Source organism: Condylura cristata, unplaced genomic scaffold (genome assembly GCF_000260355.1).
Source record: "Condylura cristata isolate star-nosed mole 26May11 unplaced genomic scaffold, ConCri1.0 scaffold00026, whole genome shotgun sequence".
Lineage (NCBI taxonomy): Eukaryota > Metazoa > Chordata > Mammalia > Eulipotyphla > Talpidae > Condylura > Condylura cristata.
Window position 1 is genome coordinate 22,082,237 of NW_004567127.1, and position 19,586 is coordinate 22,101,822.

The window sequence follows — 19,586 nt, forward strand, 5'->3', positions numbered from 1 at the left end:
TGCTGGGTCATAGGGAAGCTCCATGTTTAGCAGTTTGAGGAACCTCCAAACAGTTTTCCATAGTGGTTGTACTAGTTTGCATTCCCACCAGCAAGATTTATTTAGATTTTAAAGGAAGAGTGACCAGATCCAGGTATAATTTAATATTACTTAGAATTTGATCTAATTAGAGAATAAAGTTTGTCCCAGAAGGGAGAACTGGGAGACTCGGCTCTTGTTGGGGTAAAGGAGGGGGTGCTTGAGATTCAGCTAGCCCTGCATGGATGGTGGCAAAGGAATGAAGTGAAGATGACTCAGCTCAGGCTTGTTCAACAGAATTGGCTCAAATCCAGATGTGTCTGGCATAGCTGCTGAATGCCAGGAGAGTAATATACACAGGCAGAATGAAGATATGTGAGAGAGATAGCTTATTACTATAAGCTAATAATTTGGCAGCAGTTAACAATAATAATGATGATGATGAAGATGGTAAAAATAACTTTTACATGTGTTAAGGGCTAGTCTATACAGGCATTGTGATAGGCATTTTTGCACCCATTGTGAGAACTGATGATCACAAAGACCACTTGAACAATGTCGGAAACTGAGCTTGAATCAGAGAAATTCCAAACTTGCTGAAGATTACACAACAATACAGTAATAGAGTTGGCCTGTAACTTGGGTCTTTAGCCTTCAACTAAGTTAACTGCTGTGATGATTAACTAGTGCGTCTGCTGTCTGTATTATGTATGTGTTGAGTGCCTTGAGATGAGTGAAATGAAGAAATTAAAGTATTGCTAATTACCCATAAGGATGTCACACTGAAATTTTTTGGGGGAGAAGAAATTCTTCTAATGCCACAAGTGTCTGTGTACTGTTGAGCAATATTGTATTCAGGTAAAGAACTATATTCACAGACTACTTTGGAGGCAGGGGTGGTTAAGACAGTGTAAGTGGGAGTTGTTGACTGAGAAATCTTGAAGGATGCTGACTCATGTGTAAAAGAGTCAGTATTTGTTCTTACTTTCCTCCTTTTCTTAGATGGAATATGGATGTGATGGCTGGAGCTCTAGCATTCACCTTGTGAATATGGAGTGATTTTGAGGATAGAAACTTCAAAGATGATGACTTAGAAAAAGTTTCTAGATTCTGAGATATCTTTGATAGTCATCCATATCAACCATGAATTGCTTGCCATAAGATTCCTTTTGGGGATAATCCAAAATTAGTAAGTCTTTATCTTATTTAATTCCTATTATTTTTTAATTCTTTTACTAACAGTTGAGAGAAGCCCTTTGAATATGGTGCTTGGCGCTTCACTTACCCGAATCCAGATTAATTCTTACAACATTGGTAGAATTTATTTTAATAAGTGAGCAACTGAGCTCAGAGAAGTCATACAGCTGGACAAATGACAAAGGCAGGATTTGAACCCAGGACTATTTGATTCCACAACCAATGCTGTTTCCATGGAGTGAGCCCAGAGAGAAGATAGAACATTTGAGCAGACCATTTAGAAAAGAGAATGTCTCAAAGTATGGAGGTAGTCATGACGGTGGTAAGTTTTTGGGATTATTTGGAGGCCCAGCTTTGGAAGGTCCATATTGTGAAACTTGCAGCAATTAGAATAGTCAGAAAGGCAATGGGTGAGTAGCAGGAATTTTTAACAGGCTCCAAAGTGAATGTTGTCAGAGTTATTGGGGACCTTGATCCCAGTTTACAGTGTCATAATTACAAAAGCAAAGTATAAGTTGGAGTCAGAAAAATCACTTCGTCTGGAAACAGAAATTTGGCCCTCTTGGGTTACTTTTGGACAAATGCAAAAGGCCATTAAAATCCTTAATCCTATGTGTTTAAGAATGTCAGTCTGAAACCTCTCCAGCATTTTAGTAGGGGGAACGGATAGTGTGGCAACAAGAAGGGATTTTCAGGGTTTCCTTAGTGACCTGCTGTGCAGTCTTTACCATCTCCTCCATCATCCTTCCATCTCCTGTTTTCTTATTCCCTTTCTCTTTTGCTTCTCTTTGTACTATCAAACAAACCCCAGTGCATTGATTATTTATTCAACACAAAATCTCTGCTACTGTCAAGCTTGGGGCCTCCTCTGGAACACAAGGGTGAATAGCACTGACAATGCCAGCTGGTCCAGGAACTTACCATGGGCTGAGTGCACTCTTGACGCTGCCCTGTTTTATCTTATTTCATCCTCACAGTGCTCCCGGCTGGCACTATGATTATCCCTACATTGCATGTGAGGCACAGACAGGCTTAAGCGCACTGCTACACCTGTAGGCTGTACCACCTCTGACAATACATCCCAACAGACATGTAATCCTAAACCACTAGAGATGCTCTCTCTGAGGACCACTGCTCAGCAGACTCCACAGCTGACCCCGGGGCACAGGGGCTCTGTGACTGGTACATACTCTTGGTAAAAGTATATTGAGTCTGAGATAAGGCCTTATCTTCAGTTATCTAGGAGAGTCCAGTAGGTAAATTACGTGTATATGCACACATACTCATGTGTGTATATATACACAGCTATATATCTAGGCACACATACATGCAAAAGTTATTATGTGTCTGTGTACACACTGTAACATGTAGTTATGGGAAAGACCAACATATCTATCACATATTAGCATGACCATCACAACAATTGTATTACTATGTGAGACTGCCAAGATCACACAAGTAGATAAATAGAAAGCAGGTACCCACCTGGGTATGATATCTATTACTCAGAGCAGATCAGATCTTTGATCTCCACCTTGGTGAAACAATAGGTGCCAGCCATTAACCACTGGTACCTCACAGTGGCATTTTACCCCTAAATTCAGCATGTCCCTGAGGATGGGATTTTTTATATAAAGGTGGTTCAAGCTAAATTTTTTTTATTGATGGATATTTGACATATAATATTGTATTTGTTTCAGGTGAACAACATTAATGATTCCACATATGCATATTTATATATATTCCATATATATGCTAGACTGATTGTGGTGATCATTTCATAGTATATATGAATTATTGATATCATTTCATAGTATATGTAGTAATTACTGTATTATAGTAATTAGTGATGTTGAGCATCTTTTCATGCACCTGCTGGCCATCTGTATATCCTTTTTTTGGGAAAAGAAATCTATAATCAGCCTATTTTTAAAATCAGATTATTTGCATTGTTACTACTGAGCTCTTCATATATTTTTGATATTAGCACTTAGATGATCTGCAAATATTTTCTACCTTTTGGTAGATTGCTTTATAATTTTGGTGATGATTTCCTTTATTGAATAGAAGCTTTTTACTTTGATGTAGTCCCACTTGTTTATGTTTGCTATTGTTATCAAACGCAAAATATAGCCAAGATCGATGTCAGGGAGATTACATGCGTTTCCTTCTGTTTTTATAGTTCCAGGTCTTTAACACATTTTGAGTTGTTTTTTTTTTTTTTAAACATAAGATAGGCTTTTTTTTGTTTTTGTTTTTGGTATATAGTGTAAGATAGTGAGTGATAATCTTTTGTATGTGGCCATTCAGTGTTCTTAACACCATTAATTGAGAAGAGTGTCTTTTCCTTATTACATATCTTGCCTCCTATGTTATTAGCTAATGGACTATATATGTGTGAGGTTATTTCTGGGTAGTCCATGTATTTGTTTTTATGCCAATACCATACTGTTTTTATGATCACAACTTTGTAATTTAGCTTGAATTAGGGAGCATGGTGCCTCTAACTTTTCTTTCTTTTTTAAAGACAATGCCACTAACTTTTCTTTATTTTTTAAAAAAGATTTAATTTTTATTTATGCATATAAGAGCTGTGGTGTAGGCCAGAGGTCCAGGGTAGGGTGGGGGTGGGGGTGAGGGAAATCACCAGAGACAGAATGGGGAGTAGAACAGGTGGATCTACTGAAATACAATGCTGAGGGGAGCAGTGGGAAAGACAGGAGAGGTTGCTGTACCATGTGGGTCAGCTCCCTGGCATGAATAGAATTCAGTGCTGTGGTAGCTGCATGTAGCTTCACAGTGCTGAGATTTAATCCCTTGCACCATCTAGGAGGCACCTCTAACTTTGTGTTTCTTTCTGAAGATTTCTTTGGAAAAAAAAAGTTTGCTTTCAATATTGTTTTTTTCTTTTTGTAGTTTCCTGCAAATTTTAGGGTGGAAAATGCCATTGGATTTTTGATGGGCTTGCCATGGATATGTAAGATTGCTCTGGATAATGTGGACATTTTAGCAGTATTCCTTTTTTTTTTAAGATTTTATTTATTTTTGCATAGAAGAATTGGAGTGTAGGCCAGAGGTGCAGGGAGTGAAAGAATTCACCGGAGAGAGAGTGGAAGCAGAACAGGCAGATCTACTGAAATACAATGCTAAGGGTAGCAGCAGGCAAAACAGAAGAGTGGTCTGCTATGCCTCAGCTCCTTGGCTGAGGATGGCACTCAGGCTGCTGCAGAGGACTGTTCTCGGTGGTAGTGCTGAGAATTAATCCCTAGGCTACCAGGGAGGGCCCTGATATTAATTCGTTCAATCCAAGAGCATGGGGTATTTTTCCTTTTTTTTTTTTTTTTTTGTTATGTCTTGTTCAATTTCTTTCATCACCTGTAGTTTTCAGTATTCAGATCTTCTTTCACCTTCTGAGTCAAATTTATTACTAGGTATCTTACTCTTTTTGATGTACTATAAATAGTTCTGCTTAATACTATTTCTAATAGTTCATTATTAATGTGTAACAACAGAACAGATTTTTGTATACTGAATTTTTATGCAGCTTGACTGAATCTGGTTGTTCTAGAGCGTTTATTACTTTTAACTTTTTAAAATTAAAAAAATATATATTTATGTATACAAAAAACTGGGATACAGGCCAGTGGTGTGGGGGTGGTGGTGAGAGGATTCACCAGAGACAGAGTGGGAAGCAGAACAGGCAAATGTACTGAAACACACTGCTGAGGGGAGCATCAGGTGGGTCAGGAGAGGTCTGCCACATCTGATGGAGGATCAAACTTGCAACGTGCTGTACTGACTAGATTCACAGTACTAGCACCACAGGGGAGGGCCTCGTTTTAAAAATTATTAGGTCTAAAAGGGCTTAACTTTTCTGTATATAATACCATGTTATCTGCAAGTACTAGCAATTTCATTCCTTACTTTCCAATTTGGGTAATAATTATCTTTCTTGCATAATTGTTCTGAATGGGATTTCTGATAATATCTTTAACAAAAGAGGTGAGATTGGGCATCCATAACTTATTTCTGACCTTTGAGGAAAAGTTTAGATTTTTTTTCACCACTATGTTAGCTGTGGGCTTATTATCTATGGCCTTTATTATGTTGAGGTATATATACGCTCTCTATTAACTTCGTTGAGAAATTTTTTAAAATCATAAATGGATGTTGAATTTTGTTAAATGCCTTTGCTGCATCAATTGAAATGAGCCTATGATTTTGTCCTGTAATTTGCTAATGTGGTATATCACGTTGATTTATGAACCATCCTTGCATCTTTGGAATAAGTCTCACTTGATAATGGTGTGTGGTCCTTTTAATGTATAATTAAAGTCAGTTTGTTGATATTTTATTGTAGGGTTTTTTTTTTTCATGTGCATTCATCAAGGATATTGATTTGCAATATTCTTGTGTCCTTGTCTGATTGTGGCATGAGGGTAATAAATAAATTTTGAAAGTGTTCCCTTCTGTTTTTATTTATTTATTTTTGAAGAGGTTGAAACACACTGGTAATAATTATTTAAATTTTTGGTAGAATTAACCAGTGGAGTTTTTTTGAACTTTGTTGGGAGGTTTCCGATTACTGATTCAATCTCCTACCTAGTTAGTACTCTGTACAAATTTTCTGTTTTTAATGAGTCAGTCTTGTTTGGACGTTTCTAGGAACTTACTCATTTCTTCTATGTTGTTCACTTTGTTGGCATGTAATTGTTCATAGACGCCTCTTAGGATCCTTCATTTCTGTGGTCTCAGTAGTAACATCTATTTCATTCTGATATTGAGTTCTCTCAAAATGATGAATTTTTGCAAAATCATCTCTCAAGATGATTCCAGCTAAAGGTTTGTCAATTTTGTTCTTCTTTTCAAAGAAACAATTCTTACATCACTGAGTTTTAAAAGTTTTCTTTTTAGTCTTCCTTTATTTCTGCTCTGATCTACTGACTTAGGGTTTTGTTTTTTTCTTATAGCTTCTTGAGGGTATAAAATGAGATTGAAATTTTGCTTGTTTCTTGATGTAGACTTTTATTGCTATGAATTTCCCTCTTAGGACTGTCTTTTCTGTATCTGTGTTTTACTACATTGTATTTCAATTTTTACTGATCTCATGATATTTTAAACTTCTTTTTTGACTCATTGGTTACTCAGCATAACACTGTTTAATCTTCACATGTATGTGAATTTTCTTTCTTGTAGATGATTTCTAGTTTAATAGCATTGTATAGAAAAGATGCTTGATATGAGTCCAGTCTTCACAAATTAGGGAGACTTGTTTTGTGTTCTAATGCATGGTCTATCCTGGAGAATGTTCCATGTGCACTTGAGAGATTGTCTACCCTGTTGATTTTGTATAGTAAGTTCTATGTATAGCTGTTAAGTTCTGTATGTATCTGTTTAGTCCATCTGCTCTAGAAAGCCAGTGTTTCCTTATTGATTTTTTAACTGATTGCTATGCCCACTGATGTAAGTGGGGTGTGAAAGACCACTTAGATGTAATAATAACATACTATTTTTGTACTGCTGTCTATTTTCCTACTTAGGTCTCCTAATATTTACACTACATATTCTGTTCCCTTTCACTCTCCTCTTTCTGGGATTCTTTCTTTTTTAGTGCTGTGCTTTAACCTGCTGCACCACCAGGGAGGGCCCTCTGTCTTTTTTAAAGATTTGTTTTTCTATGCATTTAGAACTGGGGTATAGACCGGAGGTGCAGGGGGCTGAGAGGATTCACCAAAGACAGAGTGGTGAGCAGAGGGTGAGGCAGGAAAGGTCTGCCACACCATGTGGGTCACCTCTGGGCCGGGGGATCAAACTCGTGCGGCAGACCTCTTCTGTCTCACCCTCTGCTCACCACTGAGCAGACAGCTCAGTGGCTGTGATAGCTTCATAGTGCTGTGCTTTAACCCACTGCACCACCAGGGAGGGCTCTTTCTGGGATTCCTACAATGCAAATGTCAGTCTATTTGATGTTGTCCCATAAGTCTTTTAAGTATTTTCATTTTTAAAATTTTTTTTTCCCCCACCTTGTCTTCAGGTTTATGGGCCCCTTCTTCTGCCTCATCTAGTCTGCTTTGAATCCCGCTATTGTACTTTTCAGCCCAATTATTGTATTCTTCACTGCCTTGACGTCTATTTAGTACTTTCTTCCCCTCTGTCAGTGTTCAGCCATTCTTCTGAGATACGTATCTTTTTTTTTTTTTTTTTTAAAGATTTATTTATTTGTACATGCAGAACTGGGGTACAGGCCAGAGGCTCAGGGGCGGTGAGAGGCTTCACCAGAGGCAGAGTTGGGAGCAGAACAGGCAGATCAACGAAGTACACTGCTGAGGGGAGCAGCGGGCGGGTCAGGAGAGGTCTGCCACGCCATGTGGTCACCTCCGGGGCAGGCGGGAATCGAACTCATGCGGAAGCAGCTTTAGATTCTCAGTGCAGTGCTTTAACCGGCTGCGCCACCAGGGAGGTCCCGAGATACGTATCTTTATGACCATTACTTGGAACTCTTTATTGGGTAAATTTCTTATTTTCATTTTGTTAAGGCTTTTTTTCCTCTGTGGCTTTACCTTTCATTTGGACCATTTTCCCCTGTTTTATTTTGCTTAACTCTGTTACTTTCTGTGCAACAGTCTGTAGATAGCCACCTTGTGTAGGGAATGAGCCATATGGTCCAATCCTGCCCTAGCTCTCGGTTGTATCGCAAACCTTTGTGATTGTCCAAGCAGCCTATTTAATTTTTAATAGCTTCCAGTAGTTGAGGGTGTTCCAGGACCTGTCAGTGTTGCAAAGGGGAGGATTTGAGTCAAACATCTAGATTCAAGCTAATTGGAAGCCAGACCCTCAGGCAGCAGCTTTTAAAGTATGCAGATGCATACAGTTCTGTGGGAAAGAAAGTGTAAGTACTACTGACCAGCAGAGCAAAGCAATCTGTAGGTATCCCCTGGGTGGCAGTTACAAAAATTGGGGATCCAGGGGCGTGTAGTAGGCACCTTCCTAGGTCGTACTGGTAAACTGCTTGCGACAGTGGCAGAATGTAAAGCTGGCAGCCCCCAGTCCGCTTCCCCTGGGGACAGCTCCCCACTGCTCCTTTATGGGTGCCAAACCAGTCTGCTCGTCAGGCCTAACTCCAGGCCACGCCAGCAGTCCTCTTTCACAGGAAGAGTAGGGGTGTGTTTCAGTAAACTATCAGTGCTGCAGAGGTGACTGCATGCCAGAAGTGCCTCTCAGCATCTCAGTTCCTTCCTGCCTCTAGAGCCAGGTGATTAAGGTGCCTGCAAAATCCAGGGAGCCATATACATGCAAACCAGCACTCTGGTGACCCTGGCTGGAGTGAGGGGAACCATGAAGATGGTAGCTGTTAGCCTCAACCCTGGAGAGTAGCACAGCAGGCCCTAGAGGGTGTGCTGAATTTGAGGCCTGTCCCTCGGGCTGACAGCGTCTAAAACAATGCCCCTCTTTCACAGCAAGTCTGGTCATTATTCAAATGTCTGCTCCTGCTCTGGGGCTTGGACAAGTCTGTGTGTGAATCCTTTAAGAGCCGTTTCTCAGTCCAGTTTCCTGGGCGTGGCCCTGCTGGTTTTCTCAGCTAGATGCTTTGATGTCTTGGCTTTCAGGATATGTCTTAAAAGTTGGTGTCTATTCTAATGTGGAGTTAGAATCCTTCACTCCTCAGAGAGAAGTTCTGGGTTTTGAGTTCCTTCCCAATTGGGGATAAGCGTGCCAGGGGTGAAGGGGTTTGTGGCGGGTTTGTGTCTCAGTCTCTCCCACCAGTTCCAGTGTAGACTGTTCTCATTTGCCGGATGTGCAGGAGTCCACGGGCTGGGTTTTTTGTTTGTTTATAAGATTTCCCCCCCCTTTTTATAATAGTTTATTTTTACCTATTTTTGTGCATTTTTCCATCTCAGTTGCAATCCCCTTGGGTTTCCATCACCAAATCACCCATGTGATGGGCTGGTTTTTAGCTTCCTTCTGAGGTTGTTGTTCCATAGGTAGCTGCAGATTTGGTCTGTCTATGGGAGGAGGTGACTTGAGGATCGTGCTGTGTTGCCACTTGAACTGGAACTTGAGTTAACTTGTGAAATTTCTATAAAAAAGCCCAATCCTTCCAATAATTAAATATGATATATTATTCACGGGCAGCTGAGTCAAGGAGTTCAGGCGAGTTATGTAACCTAATCAAGTCTTTAATTAGGAGGGTAGTGTTCCTACTTCTGCTGTAGGAGGTGAGATGTTGGGGGTCCAACAGGCATGCCAGCCCATTGTGGGCACCTGCCCCCCAGTTTCTGTGTGTGCAGGAGTTTTAATTTAGCCACACCGTTCTCTTATTCTGAATTAAATTACCCATCTAACAATATTTAAATTAACCTTGAGGCTTCCTAGAGAACATAAAAGTTGTTTTGAATTATTTTCATTGCCAGGATCAGCACAATTCCCTTCCCAGCCGGCTCGGTAGGTATGCAGCGATAGAGAAACCAATTTTTAAATTAATACAGTTTTGTATTTGTAAGGAAGCCATTATTTTTAATTATCGGGCATTTTCCTCAGTCTGGCTTCCCCAGCTAATAAAACTCAGCTATTTAGCATGGTTTTTATTTTTGCAGAGATCAGACTTGGGGAGTTAGTTTCCCCCTGTGGAATCTCCCCCCAGAACGTTTTGATCTCACTATGCATGTACCTGTCATGAGGAGGCTCATAAAATACCTCAAGAAAAGGAAACGGTGTCATCCAAATGGCCCGGCTGGGCCTATAACTGGTGACTCTAATGTAGTTTGGGGGACAATGAGGGGAGCTCATGATTTGAGAAACACGAAGGAGGAAATGTACACTGAGCTGGGTTTCCCCAGGAATACTGCCCTGTAGCACAGCAGGAGAGATTTCAGTTAGACTCACAGAAGGACACTCACTGCTCTTCGTGCTTGGAGGGTGGGAAACCAAAACAGAGGAGGGAGGATGTGAGTTGCTCTATGCTTGGTGCTGTTTAAAAGCGGTTCCTGTCTCAGAGATTTAATTATTCTCTTCCCTTGAGGAAAAGGCTGGCCTAGATGACATCTTCATTTCTTTTCTGGGCCAGTCCTTGGGGATTTGAAAAGATGGCTCTCCCCCACTCCTGCACAAGACTCACTGCTACATCGGGATCAGTGCTTGTGCAGACAAAACAACTTGCTATAAATTTAATATTAGCTTAAATAATGCATAATTGGGAGGGTAAGACTCTGCAAACACATTAAATAATGTATTCCCTGAGTAAACATTATTTTTGGATGACTTGCTGTATTGGATGGTGGTGAGGTGGAAAGACCTGAATTTGAGTTATAGTTTTGATGCTTATTAGACTTGTCATTCCAAGGCAGTACCTTTGCTGTTCATGCCTCAGTTTCCTGACCTGCAATGGCAGAGCAGGTGCTGGTGGACAGGGAAACTCTACTGCCTCACCTTTCTCTTTGTGCCTCTATCATTTAGAAAATACAGATGCTTGTGACTAAGGGGCTAGAATTAGATTAAGAACCTAGGCCACTCTGATGATACAAGTACTAACATGGAAAACTGAGAAGAGAAAATGTGACCAGGACATGTGTGATTTTCAAGCGTCTGCAAGGCTTTGTTCCCAAGAGCAGTCAGGGTCACCCTGCAAGAGCAGGAGGTATGCATTTTAGTGTGTCAACATAAAATCCTGCTCATTCATGAGCCACTTGCTGAGCCCTGCTGTGCTCCTTACTGTGACTGGTATTTAGATAAGCCTGGTAGGGCCTCTGCCCTCTGACCTTGCAGGACAGAGGCGGATACAGACATATGAAAAGACTAATGTGGTAATGAAAACAAAGAGGAAGGAGCTGTGGAATGCAGGAGAGACACTTAGCCGGAACAAGGCTGACAGGAATGGGTTCCCAGAGGAAGTGCTGCCTCCTTAGGACCCAAAGTGTGGGTGAGGCTGGGAGATGAATCTGGGAGAATGTTCCACGTCAGATGGTTGGCAAGGAAAAGCTAGGCATAGGAGGCAAGGAGCTGCCATGGGCGGAAGCCGTAGCTTCAGATCCTGTAGGAGTGTTTTAGTGGAGGGGATGTGGCAGAGAAGGGGGCAGGGTTTCAAGGCTTGCCCATATGACCTGAATGGCCTTGTCCTCCTTCAACCTGAACTTCCAGAAGGCAAGTATGTTGTTTGTCTCCTAGCATCAAAGAAGTAAAATACAGTCAAGCTGATAGCTGAATGTTCCTTTATACTCACCAGTGGGTAAATCTGTGGAGGGCTTTGTATTTTTAAGATTCCTCCCAGCACAAATAGGCCCTTTCCTCTTAAACTTACCTGGAGCTAGCTTGCTGCCACCACGCTAGTTCTGCATCTGCTGAGAATATAAGCAGTGGTTTCTCCTGCCTCAGGGCCTTTGCACATGCTGGTGCCCTACCACAGAAAGATTTCTTCCCTTCCATTCTTAGAACATTCCTACTTTTCATTCACTTCTCAGCTCAAATGTCATTCTTAGAGAGACCTTAACCTACACAAGGTATTTCTCCATTATCCCCGCACAATGTTTTCTTCCACAGCACCCATAACAAAACTTGTGTGTTTATTTATTTTTCCTCTTGCTATGGCATAAATCCCATGAGGATCTTTCCACTTTTCCACTGTACTGTCCCAAATAGCAAGTCATCCAAAAGTAATGTTTACTTGGGGGAATACATTGTTGAATGTGTTTGCAGAGACTCCTACTTTTAATTATGTATTATTTAAGCTAATATTAAATTTATCACAAATTATGTCCATACAAGCACAGATAACAGTACAAACTCGTGTCTGTTTAGTTTACCAATACACACTTAGTGCCTAGAATAGTGCCCAGAACCTGTAGTAGCTGTTTGAAAAAACTCAATCAGTGCAGGATGAACACATTACGGTAGCCAGATGAACTGATAAAGTCCAGGCTTTCACGGTGGCTCTATGTGTGCAGGTCAGCCTGAGCGGGCTCCAGGCAGACCTGAGTCCGTGGTGTGTTGCACACGCACACATCTACATTCGCCTCCCACCTCCCTCCTGTGTCACTGTCATTTACCACAAAAGTAGAAGCACCACGATTCAACGTGTAATTGCTATGTCATATTAATTATATGGAAACCAAAACAAAATGACTAACGCCCACTTCTTCTTGGAATACTAATAACACTAATACCAATATCACGATGGAAGATTATCTTAGAAGCAATTTTCCTTTGTTCTGCTACCCACACATGTGACTTGTTTCTTGCTTTTGAAATCAATGTAAATCATGCCCAGGATGAAACATCCCAGAATTGGTGGCACGCTTGCTTTCCAGGAGAGAATCATGCCGTAGTGCCCCTTTAGGAAAAATAGAAGTTTTACATCTTTAATGGGAGAGGTGGGTCAGTCTTTTCTTTAAAAGCCTGGGCAGAGGGAGGCCTGCTGGGGGTTGGAGCATTAATATGCTGATAGACGGTCTGAACCAGGAGTGTGTCTTCTGAGGAGACTTTGAGGGACAGAGGATGCTGCAGCCCTCCGGTGGGTGGGTGGGAGCTTATTATCCCTTCTTTCTTTGGGTGCAGAGCCCTGCATGCACCCCAGGGCTGCCAGCAAGTGTAAACCCCGAGAGCAAGCCCCTTCCTTTCTCCTCTGGATTCGCTGAACTAGTGTCAGCCTAGATTCAACTTTGGCGAAGTCTCCCTGACATCTCCCCTTCCATTCCCCCACACGGTAAAGTTCACCAACCCATTGTAGACCACCACCCGGGAAACAGTTCTGAGGTGAAAAGGAGCTGTAAGAAAGCGAGACAAACGGAGAGCTGTCAACATGATGACATTGTAGGGCTGCAGAAATTTTCCTCCTCAACCTGTGTTTTGGCAAAATTTGGTTTCATGGGGGGGGCTCTGATGGTAGAGGCTGCTTTTGAAAAAGGCATTTCTGACACTTTCTGAGGGCCTCTCTCAGGAAGATTTAGTCTCTTTTCTTTTCAACAGAGGAGGCAGGAATTAATCTGGAATACTTTTGTCTACTGTGCCTTCCCTGGTAAGCTCCTTGATTTTGCTTTCCTTCCCCCACCTCCCTTGTCTTAGGGAAGCTATTTAAGACAGATCTGAGGCCACCTGGGGGCGCACCTCAGTCATGCTGGGGCTCTCCCAAGTAGAGGAGGTGCCTGTGATATGATTACACTTCTGTAAGGCTTCACTCTGAGCAATCTGATGCTTGTTTATTTGCCAGCCTCGAGAAGGTACAGGGTTATTTCCTTTCTGTCCTGACAGCATCATTTGGGCTTGTGGAGTTCGGAAAGTGGGTTCCCTTTTGTAGGAGTCTGTTAGACAAGACAATGCCTGCTTTTTCTTTCTTTTTCTTCTTCTTCTTCTTTTTTTTTCTAATACTTCTTTGAGTATGTTTCCTGTCTTTTTCAGTAGAAAGCTTCCTGGCAGACAGAAGGGCAGTCTGTGTGTGAACTGAGACCTGCTTTTAGGGGGTGGAGACATGTCTTAGGGGGGACATGGTTACCACATCTGTCTTTGTCGTCTGTTGTCTGAGCATCTGCCACATGGTGCTTGTCACTAAAGATACTGGGGTGAGACAGTCCCTGTGCTTATGGAACTTACAGATGCCTGATTCAACTGCTTTGTGTGTTTTTGAAAGGACAGAGAAAGGAGTGGGTGGTGATGTGATGATGTGTTGAAACGAGAATTCTTGAGACTTGTTTGTAAGGTGTAATGAAAATCTTCCTGACACTGAATTTGCACCGAGGGATGACGTGACTGACACTCTAGATTTTGCCAAAGCATCATGAAACTCTTGGTGGAAGGATGTGGTCATTAACCGTCCATCTACCACCTTATATATCACAGCTTAGAGGTGCCCCCGGCTGGTTTCTGGAATAAGTCCTACTGAGGTAGGTTAGAATTTCACTGGCCACTGCCTCACAGTGGCTTCACTGGGGTTTTCATCTTTTCTCCTCACACTACTCCCTACTGGCCATCCTCCCAGAAATGATGTAGTCCCTAGGGAAGGCCAGACTAGTTGCTATATTGCATGATATCCTCAGTTGCTGTTCCCCCCAAATTCCCTGCCATCCATGAGTGAGCAACAATGACACGATGATCGTTAGCTGCTGTACTTGACAGTCTTTCAAGTTCACATAGTATGATATTGCCATAAAACAGCAGATTAATGGAACAGGATAGAGAGCCCAGAAATGAACCTATGATATATGGTCAATTATGATAGGACAGGGCAGGATGCAATAAGTGGTGTCAGGAAAACTAGACAAAAGTCAACTTAAAGTGGATCAAAGATTTGATTGTAAGACCAGAAACTATAAAACTTCCATAAGAAAACTCGTAGCCAGTTCCTTGACATTAGTTTTGACACCAAAAACAAAGATAGCAACAAATAAGTGGGACTAATATTGGACTAAAAAGCTACTGCACAGCCAAGAAATTCATCACTGGAATGAAAAGGCAGTCTACTGGACAGGAGAGAATACATGTTACTCAAATATAGAATAACAGAAGTTCAACTCAACAGCAACAAAACAATCCTATTAAATAGGCAGAAGACCTGAATAGACACTTTTCCAAAGAGGACCAACAGATACACGGAGAGACGCTCAATTCCTCTCATCACCAGGCAGATCAAAACAACAAAACATTGTCTGACAGTTGTTAGAATGGCCATTGTCAAAAAGAGAAACAATACCAAGTGTTGGCAGGGGTGTGGAGAAAAGGGAGCCCTGGTGCCCTTTGCTAAGGATGTAAACTGGTGCAGCCACTGAGGAAAACAAGCGGAGGTCCTGTAAAACTAGAAATACCATGTAAGTCAGCAGTTCCACTTCTGGGCATTTATCTGAAGAAATTGAAAACACCACCTTGAAAAGATAGCTGCATGCTTATGTTCACTGAAGCACTGGTTGTAATAGTCAAGCTGTGGAAACAACTTTAAGTGTCCATCAATGGATGAATAGATAAAGATGTGTAGATATAATGGGATATTAGTTATATAAGAAGGAACATCTTTCCATTCATGACCTGGATGGACCTTGAGGATATTTATGCTGAGTGAGGGAAGTCCTAGACAAACATCTTATGATCTCACTTTTACAGGTGAAATGCAAAATAAAAACAATAAGCAAACTGAGCTCACAGAGACGGAGGGTAGTTCCCAGAGGTAGTGAGTGGGCAGAATGCAAGAAATCCCAGGGATATGATATGTACCCAGATGCCATTGGGTAGCATAGTAAGTGTAGTGAATAATGCTGTATTCCATATTTAAAAGTTGCAAAAGAGTAGATCTTAAGTCTTCATCATAGATCCACCAAAGTATTTCATAATTTTGTATGGTGATGGATGTTAACTATATTGATGGTGACCATCATTTTGCAATATATACAAATATGGAAGCGTCATCATGTTGTAGAATCACATTATAGAGACCTAATATAATATTGTAGTTCTAAAAGGAAAAAGAAAAGTTTAATCTGTTTCTTTCCCTATTTGAAGAGGTAGCGATGCCAGATTCTCACAGCTGAGTTGGACCCAGTTCCCAGCCTCTCTCCTTCATACCGCCTGGCAGCCCCGCCCCCAGCCTGGCACCGGGCTAGGCTTTCCTGTCCATCTGATCCCTGAGAGGGCCCCTCGAAAGGTGAGCATGAGCTAACAATCTTTACTGCTAACCTGTTAACTACCTATGGGAGATCTCTCTCCTTTACTGCCTGTGATCTACTTTCTCACCTGGATTTTGCAACCATCTTCAAGCCACCCCTCCCCGCCCACTCATCCCCCTCCCACCCCCTCCAAATACCCAAGGAAGCCTGAGAGATCTTTCTCAGAGTTCACATCCCTCTGTTCATGGAGCCCTGGAACAGTGCCCCATGGCTGTGAGGACATACGCTGACCTGGCAAAAGGTCCCCTTCCGCATGCAGCCCCTGGCCAGCTCACTGTATCTGCTCCACAGTATTACACATCCCCTTCTCTCTAACCCAGCAGAGCTACTGTTTTCTGAAACACCACTCCCTTTTTTTTTTTGCCTCTCTGCCTTTTCACAGACTGTACGTTCTGGTCACCCCCTGTCCTGTGTCTGCCTAACTCCTACTCTCTTCAGAACTGCCTCCTGTTTTCCGTGAGGTGCGTCCTGATCCTCAGACCTGGTAGGCATGGCAGAGCTTCTACCACATGCTCCTCTGACTTTGCCATCTTCTGAGGCCCAGAAAAGTTAGATAAAAGGTTTGTCCTTGCAGTGAAAAGTCACCTGACCATGTTCTTGCCAGGGTGGGTGAAGTAATACCCATATGTCCACCCAACAAAGTCCCTTCCGCTGCACCCCAGGAAAACGTGCTGAAGATGTTCCAACCTCAAAATAGCAATGACTCACTGCAGTTTTTCTAAGAGTTGCTCAAGCCTTCTGGATGGAGATGTGTTAGGTGCCTGTTACCCAGCTACAGTGTCTCCTAGTACAGTAAGGTCATCTTCCCTTGGTGTTAGTCTCCTCTAGCTTAGGTCACTTGTCTTACAAGGTAAACTCCCAGGTGTTAAGTCTTCATTTTTTCTTTCTAGAATCTACTCAGTCTGTACTGCTTGACATATAGTTTGCACTTAGTCAATACCTTTAAAAAATGCAAATCAGAGAGACAAAAAGAAACTAAAACCAGATAGACATAACAGACATTATAGGGGGAGGAGTTCAGGGTTCCACTTGTTAAGGGAGCTGAAAGGGACAGAAGTAAAAAGAACCCAGACTTCCTGCTTGCCTTGTGCCCCAGGGACAAGAGCTTCCCCTGCCACCGACTCTGGAAGCTCCTGACAAACAGGAACACGTCCCACTTCTCTCAATGCGTATCACAGCTCTCTCCTCCTTTACCCCTTCTTGCAATTGCTCCCCTGCAATTTCCAGGACTTGCTTTTTTATTTCATTCACTAAACAATTTATGAATTGAATTAAAATAAATGAGATGCAAATAAATTCCAGGCTTTCTCCCTCATTTTCAAATTACATTTTCAGTCCACTCAACCTGTTATAATCTCATAGTGATTTTCATTTAAGAGAGCTAAATGGATATGTGATTATTGTTACAGGAACTAACACCAGACAATTAAATGTTGAGGTGTTGATAGATAAAGCTGTGTTTTGATTTGCATAAACACGATGCCAGCAAATCTAACCCTGGCAGAAATTCAGTTATAAGACTGGCGTGCCTAACTTCTGCTAATTACCACAAGTACCATTATTAAGATTTTTAATATTCAGAGTTGGGATTATAGGCCATTTTATTTGAGGGCCACATTTATCTTTATTTTGGAAACTTAGTCAAATGCATAACTGATTTATCAGAGAAAAAGCACGGCGACTACTTATAATCAACTTCTACAGTGCAGCGTATCAAAAATCAATTACACCGCCCTGAAATCCAGTCATTAAGGATTTAGCTACTAATCTCATTTCATTTTTGTCTTTAGGAAGATACTGCAGCTTGCAACTTTGCAGATACCAGCAGAGGAAGAAAAACATGGGCGACTGCTGATAACCTAATGTAGAGAATTAAACTCCAACCAGACAAAGACGGAATCCTAACACCGAGGGGCCGGCTCTGCAGGGAGGTCACCTGGGCGGGCTGGCTTGCAATCCAATAACAGCAAAAGTTAGGACCCCAGTTTTTTTTTTTTTTTTTTTTTTTTTTTATGTTGAGCCTTCTACGCCCAGGGATTCCAAAGCATTTGTTAAACTCTGCCATGTCCCACTGTTTACTTCCTAGTGCTTATTCAATCTGTAATTCCTTTAGTTATAAGTTTAACTGCCTGGCTCCCCCGTTCCCCACTCTGGTATCAGCCCCAGGAAGGTAGGGCCTTTAGTTGGTTATTCCTGTGCATTGCAAGATGCTGGGTTTGCAGTGGGTGTCCATTAAATAAGTGCTGAATTTGCTAGGCTGGGAGCCCCAGAATGCCCTCCTGGGGAGGGGCTTAGCATAGTGGTAAACATGGGTTCCTCTAAGCCAGAGGTGTGACAGCGCAGGACTCAGGTTATCTGTTGGGCTGTGGATCTAAACAGGAAGCTGTGCGGCATGGGGTGGGGGCCTGGCAAGTAAGAAAGACAAGCTGTCTGTCCTGGCTTTGCCTTGGACTGCAGCTTGTGTTTCCTCACTTGAAAAATAGGGCTTCACTTAGCCCATGGAGGTATTGAAAGATAAAACAAGTGAAGCATTTTTCATAATGTCTGCACCGCAGAGTGATGCAGTAAACATAGCTAAATAATATATAATATATGCAGTCATATATAATAAACATGTTAAATCAGTAAATGTTATATGCTGGTTTGGGGAAGGTATCACTTGTGGGAGTTCCCTAGTCTGGGAAGCTAGGGTTGCTTAGTTTCCTGCTGTGATCGGCTTGTTACTTCCCCTTGGGGTGGATGGGCTCTCCTCTGATCCCACTGGCCTTGGACATGCCTCTCTTTCCACTTGACTCCTCAGATTACCCTGTGTTTTTTCTATCAGACTTTTAACTCCTTGAGTATAAAGAATACATGAAAAAAAAGTGTGTTCTTGCAATATTTTGCAGACCCACGACACACAGTAGGCAATGGCACCAACTCATTGGCTACATTCCACAAACTGCAAGGTGAAGGAGATGACAAGCCCCCACCTTTGCCAGAACTGTGAAATGGAGGAGGTTGTCCCCAAGATGGGTCCCTAACTAAGGCTGGTGCCTTCTCCAGAGAAGAAAGGCACAGTGGAGAATGGGGAGCGGCTGTGCCCTCAATGCTTGAAGAAAGGGTGTATGTACCCCTGCCCCTCTGTGGTGACAAGTTGGGTGGAACCACTTACCCGGAGCTTCCTGCCAAAGATGGTGACTTTGCCTTTTATCTGTTCCTTCCTGAGCCGCCACTCGATGGAGTTGAGGCCGTTCTCCATGGGCAGGGAGATATTGCAGCGCCCAATGGTGGGGGTGATGGTGCCCGCCAGGACATGGGGCTCGCTGTGGAAGCTGACACCCATTCCATTTGCATACATCACCCTCAGGGTTCCATTATTACAGAGCTGGTAGCTGTTCCGCACTTGATCTGCAAAGTGGGGGTGGTGGTGGGGACAGGGGAATAAGTAATCCACTGTTATTTATGAGAGAACAGAACCCCTATTTTTATAGGTTTCCATGGTACACTGCAGCTGTCAGTCTGAAGCTGCCTTCAATTAGCACCCATACAACGTGAAGGTGAGTAGCAGAGATGCTAGTGATCCGTGGAAAGAAAAACATTATTAATATGTGGCACTCCAGAAATAATTATGCCGTGATATTTTTCTTTTACTCACTGTAGACTATTAATAGTACATTTAAACATTTAAAGATGTCTATTGCCTACACAATTTCTGTCAATCAAGTTCCTGATCTTTAACATATGTATTTT

The 19,586-nt window shown here is 42.1% G+C and overlaps 1 protein-coding gene across 2 annotated transcripts in view; it reads right to left on the minus strand.

Annotated features, from left to right (window-relative positions):
• The window catches only part of TENM2 (teneurin transmembrane protein 2), an 895,709-nt gene that overhangs the window by 16,453 nt on the left and 859,670 nt on the right, over positions 1-19,586 (minus strand). For both annotated transcript variants that reach the window (XM_004689796.2, XM_012730132.1), the window contains one exon: positions 19,009-19,244. In XM_004689796.2, coding sequence (XP_004689853.1) covers positions 19,009-19,244 — 236 coding nt within the window. The remainder of the gene's footprint in view (positions 1-19,008; positions 19,245-19,586) is intronic.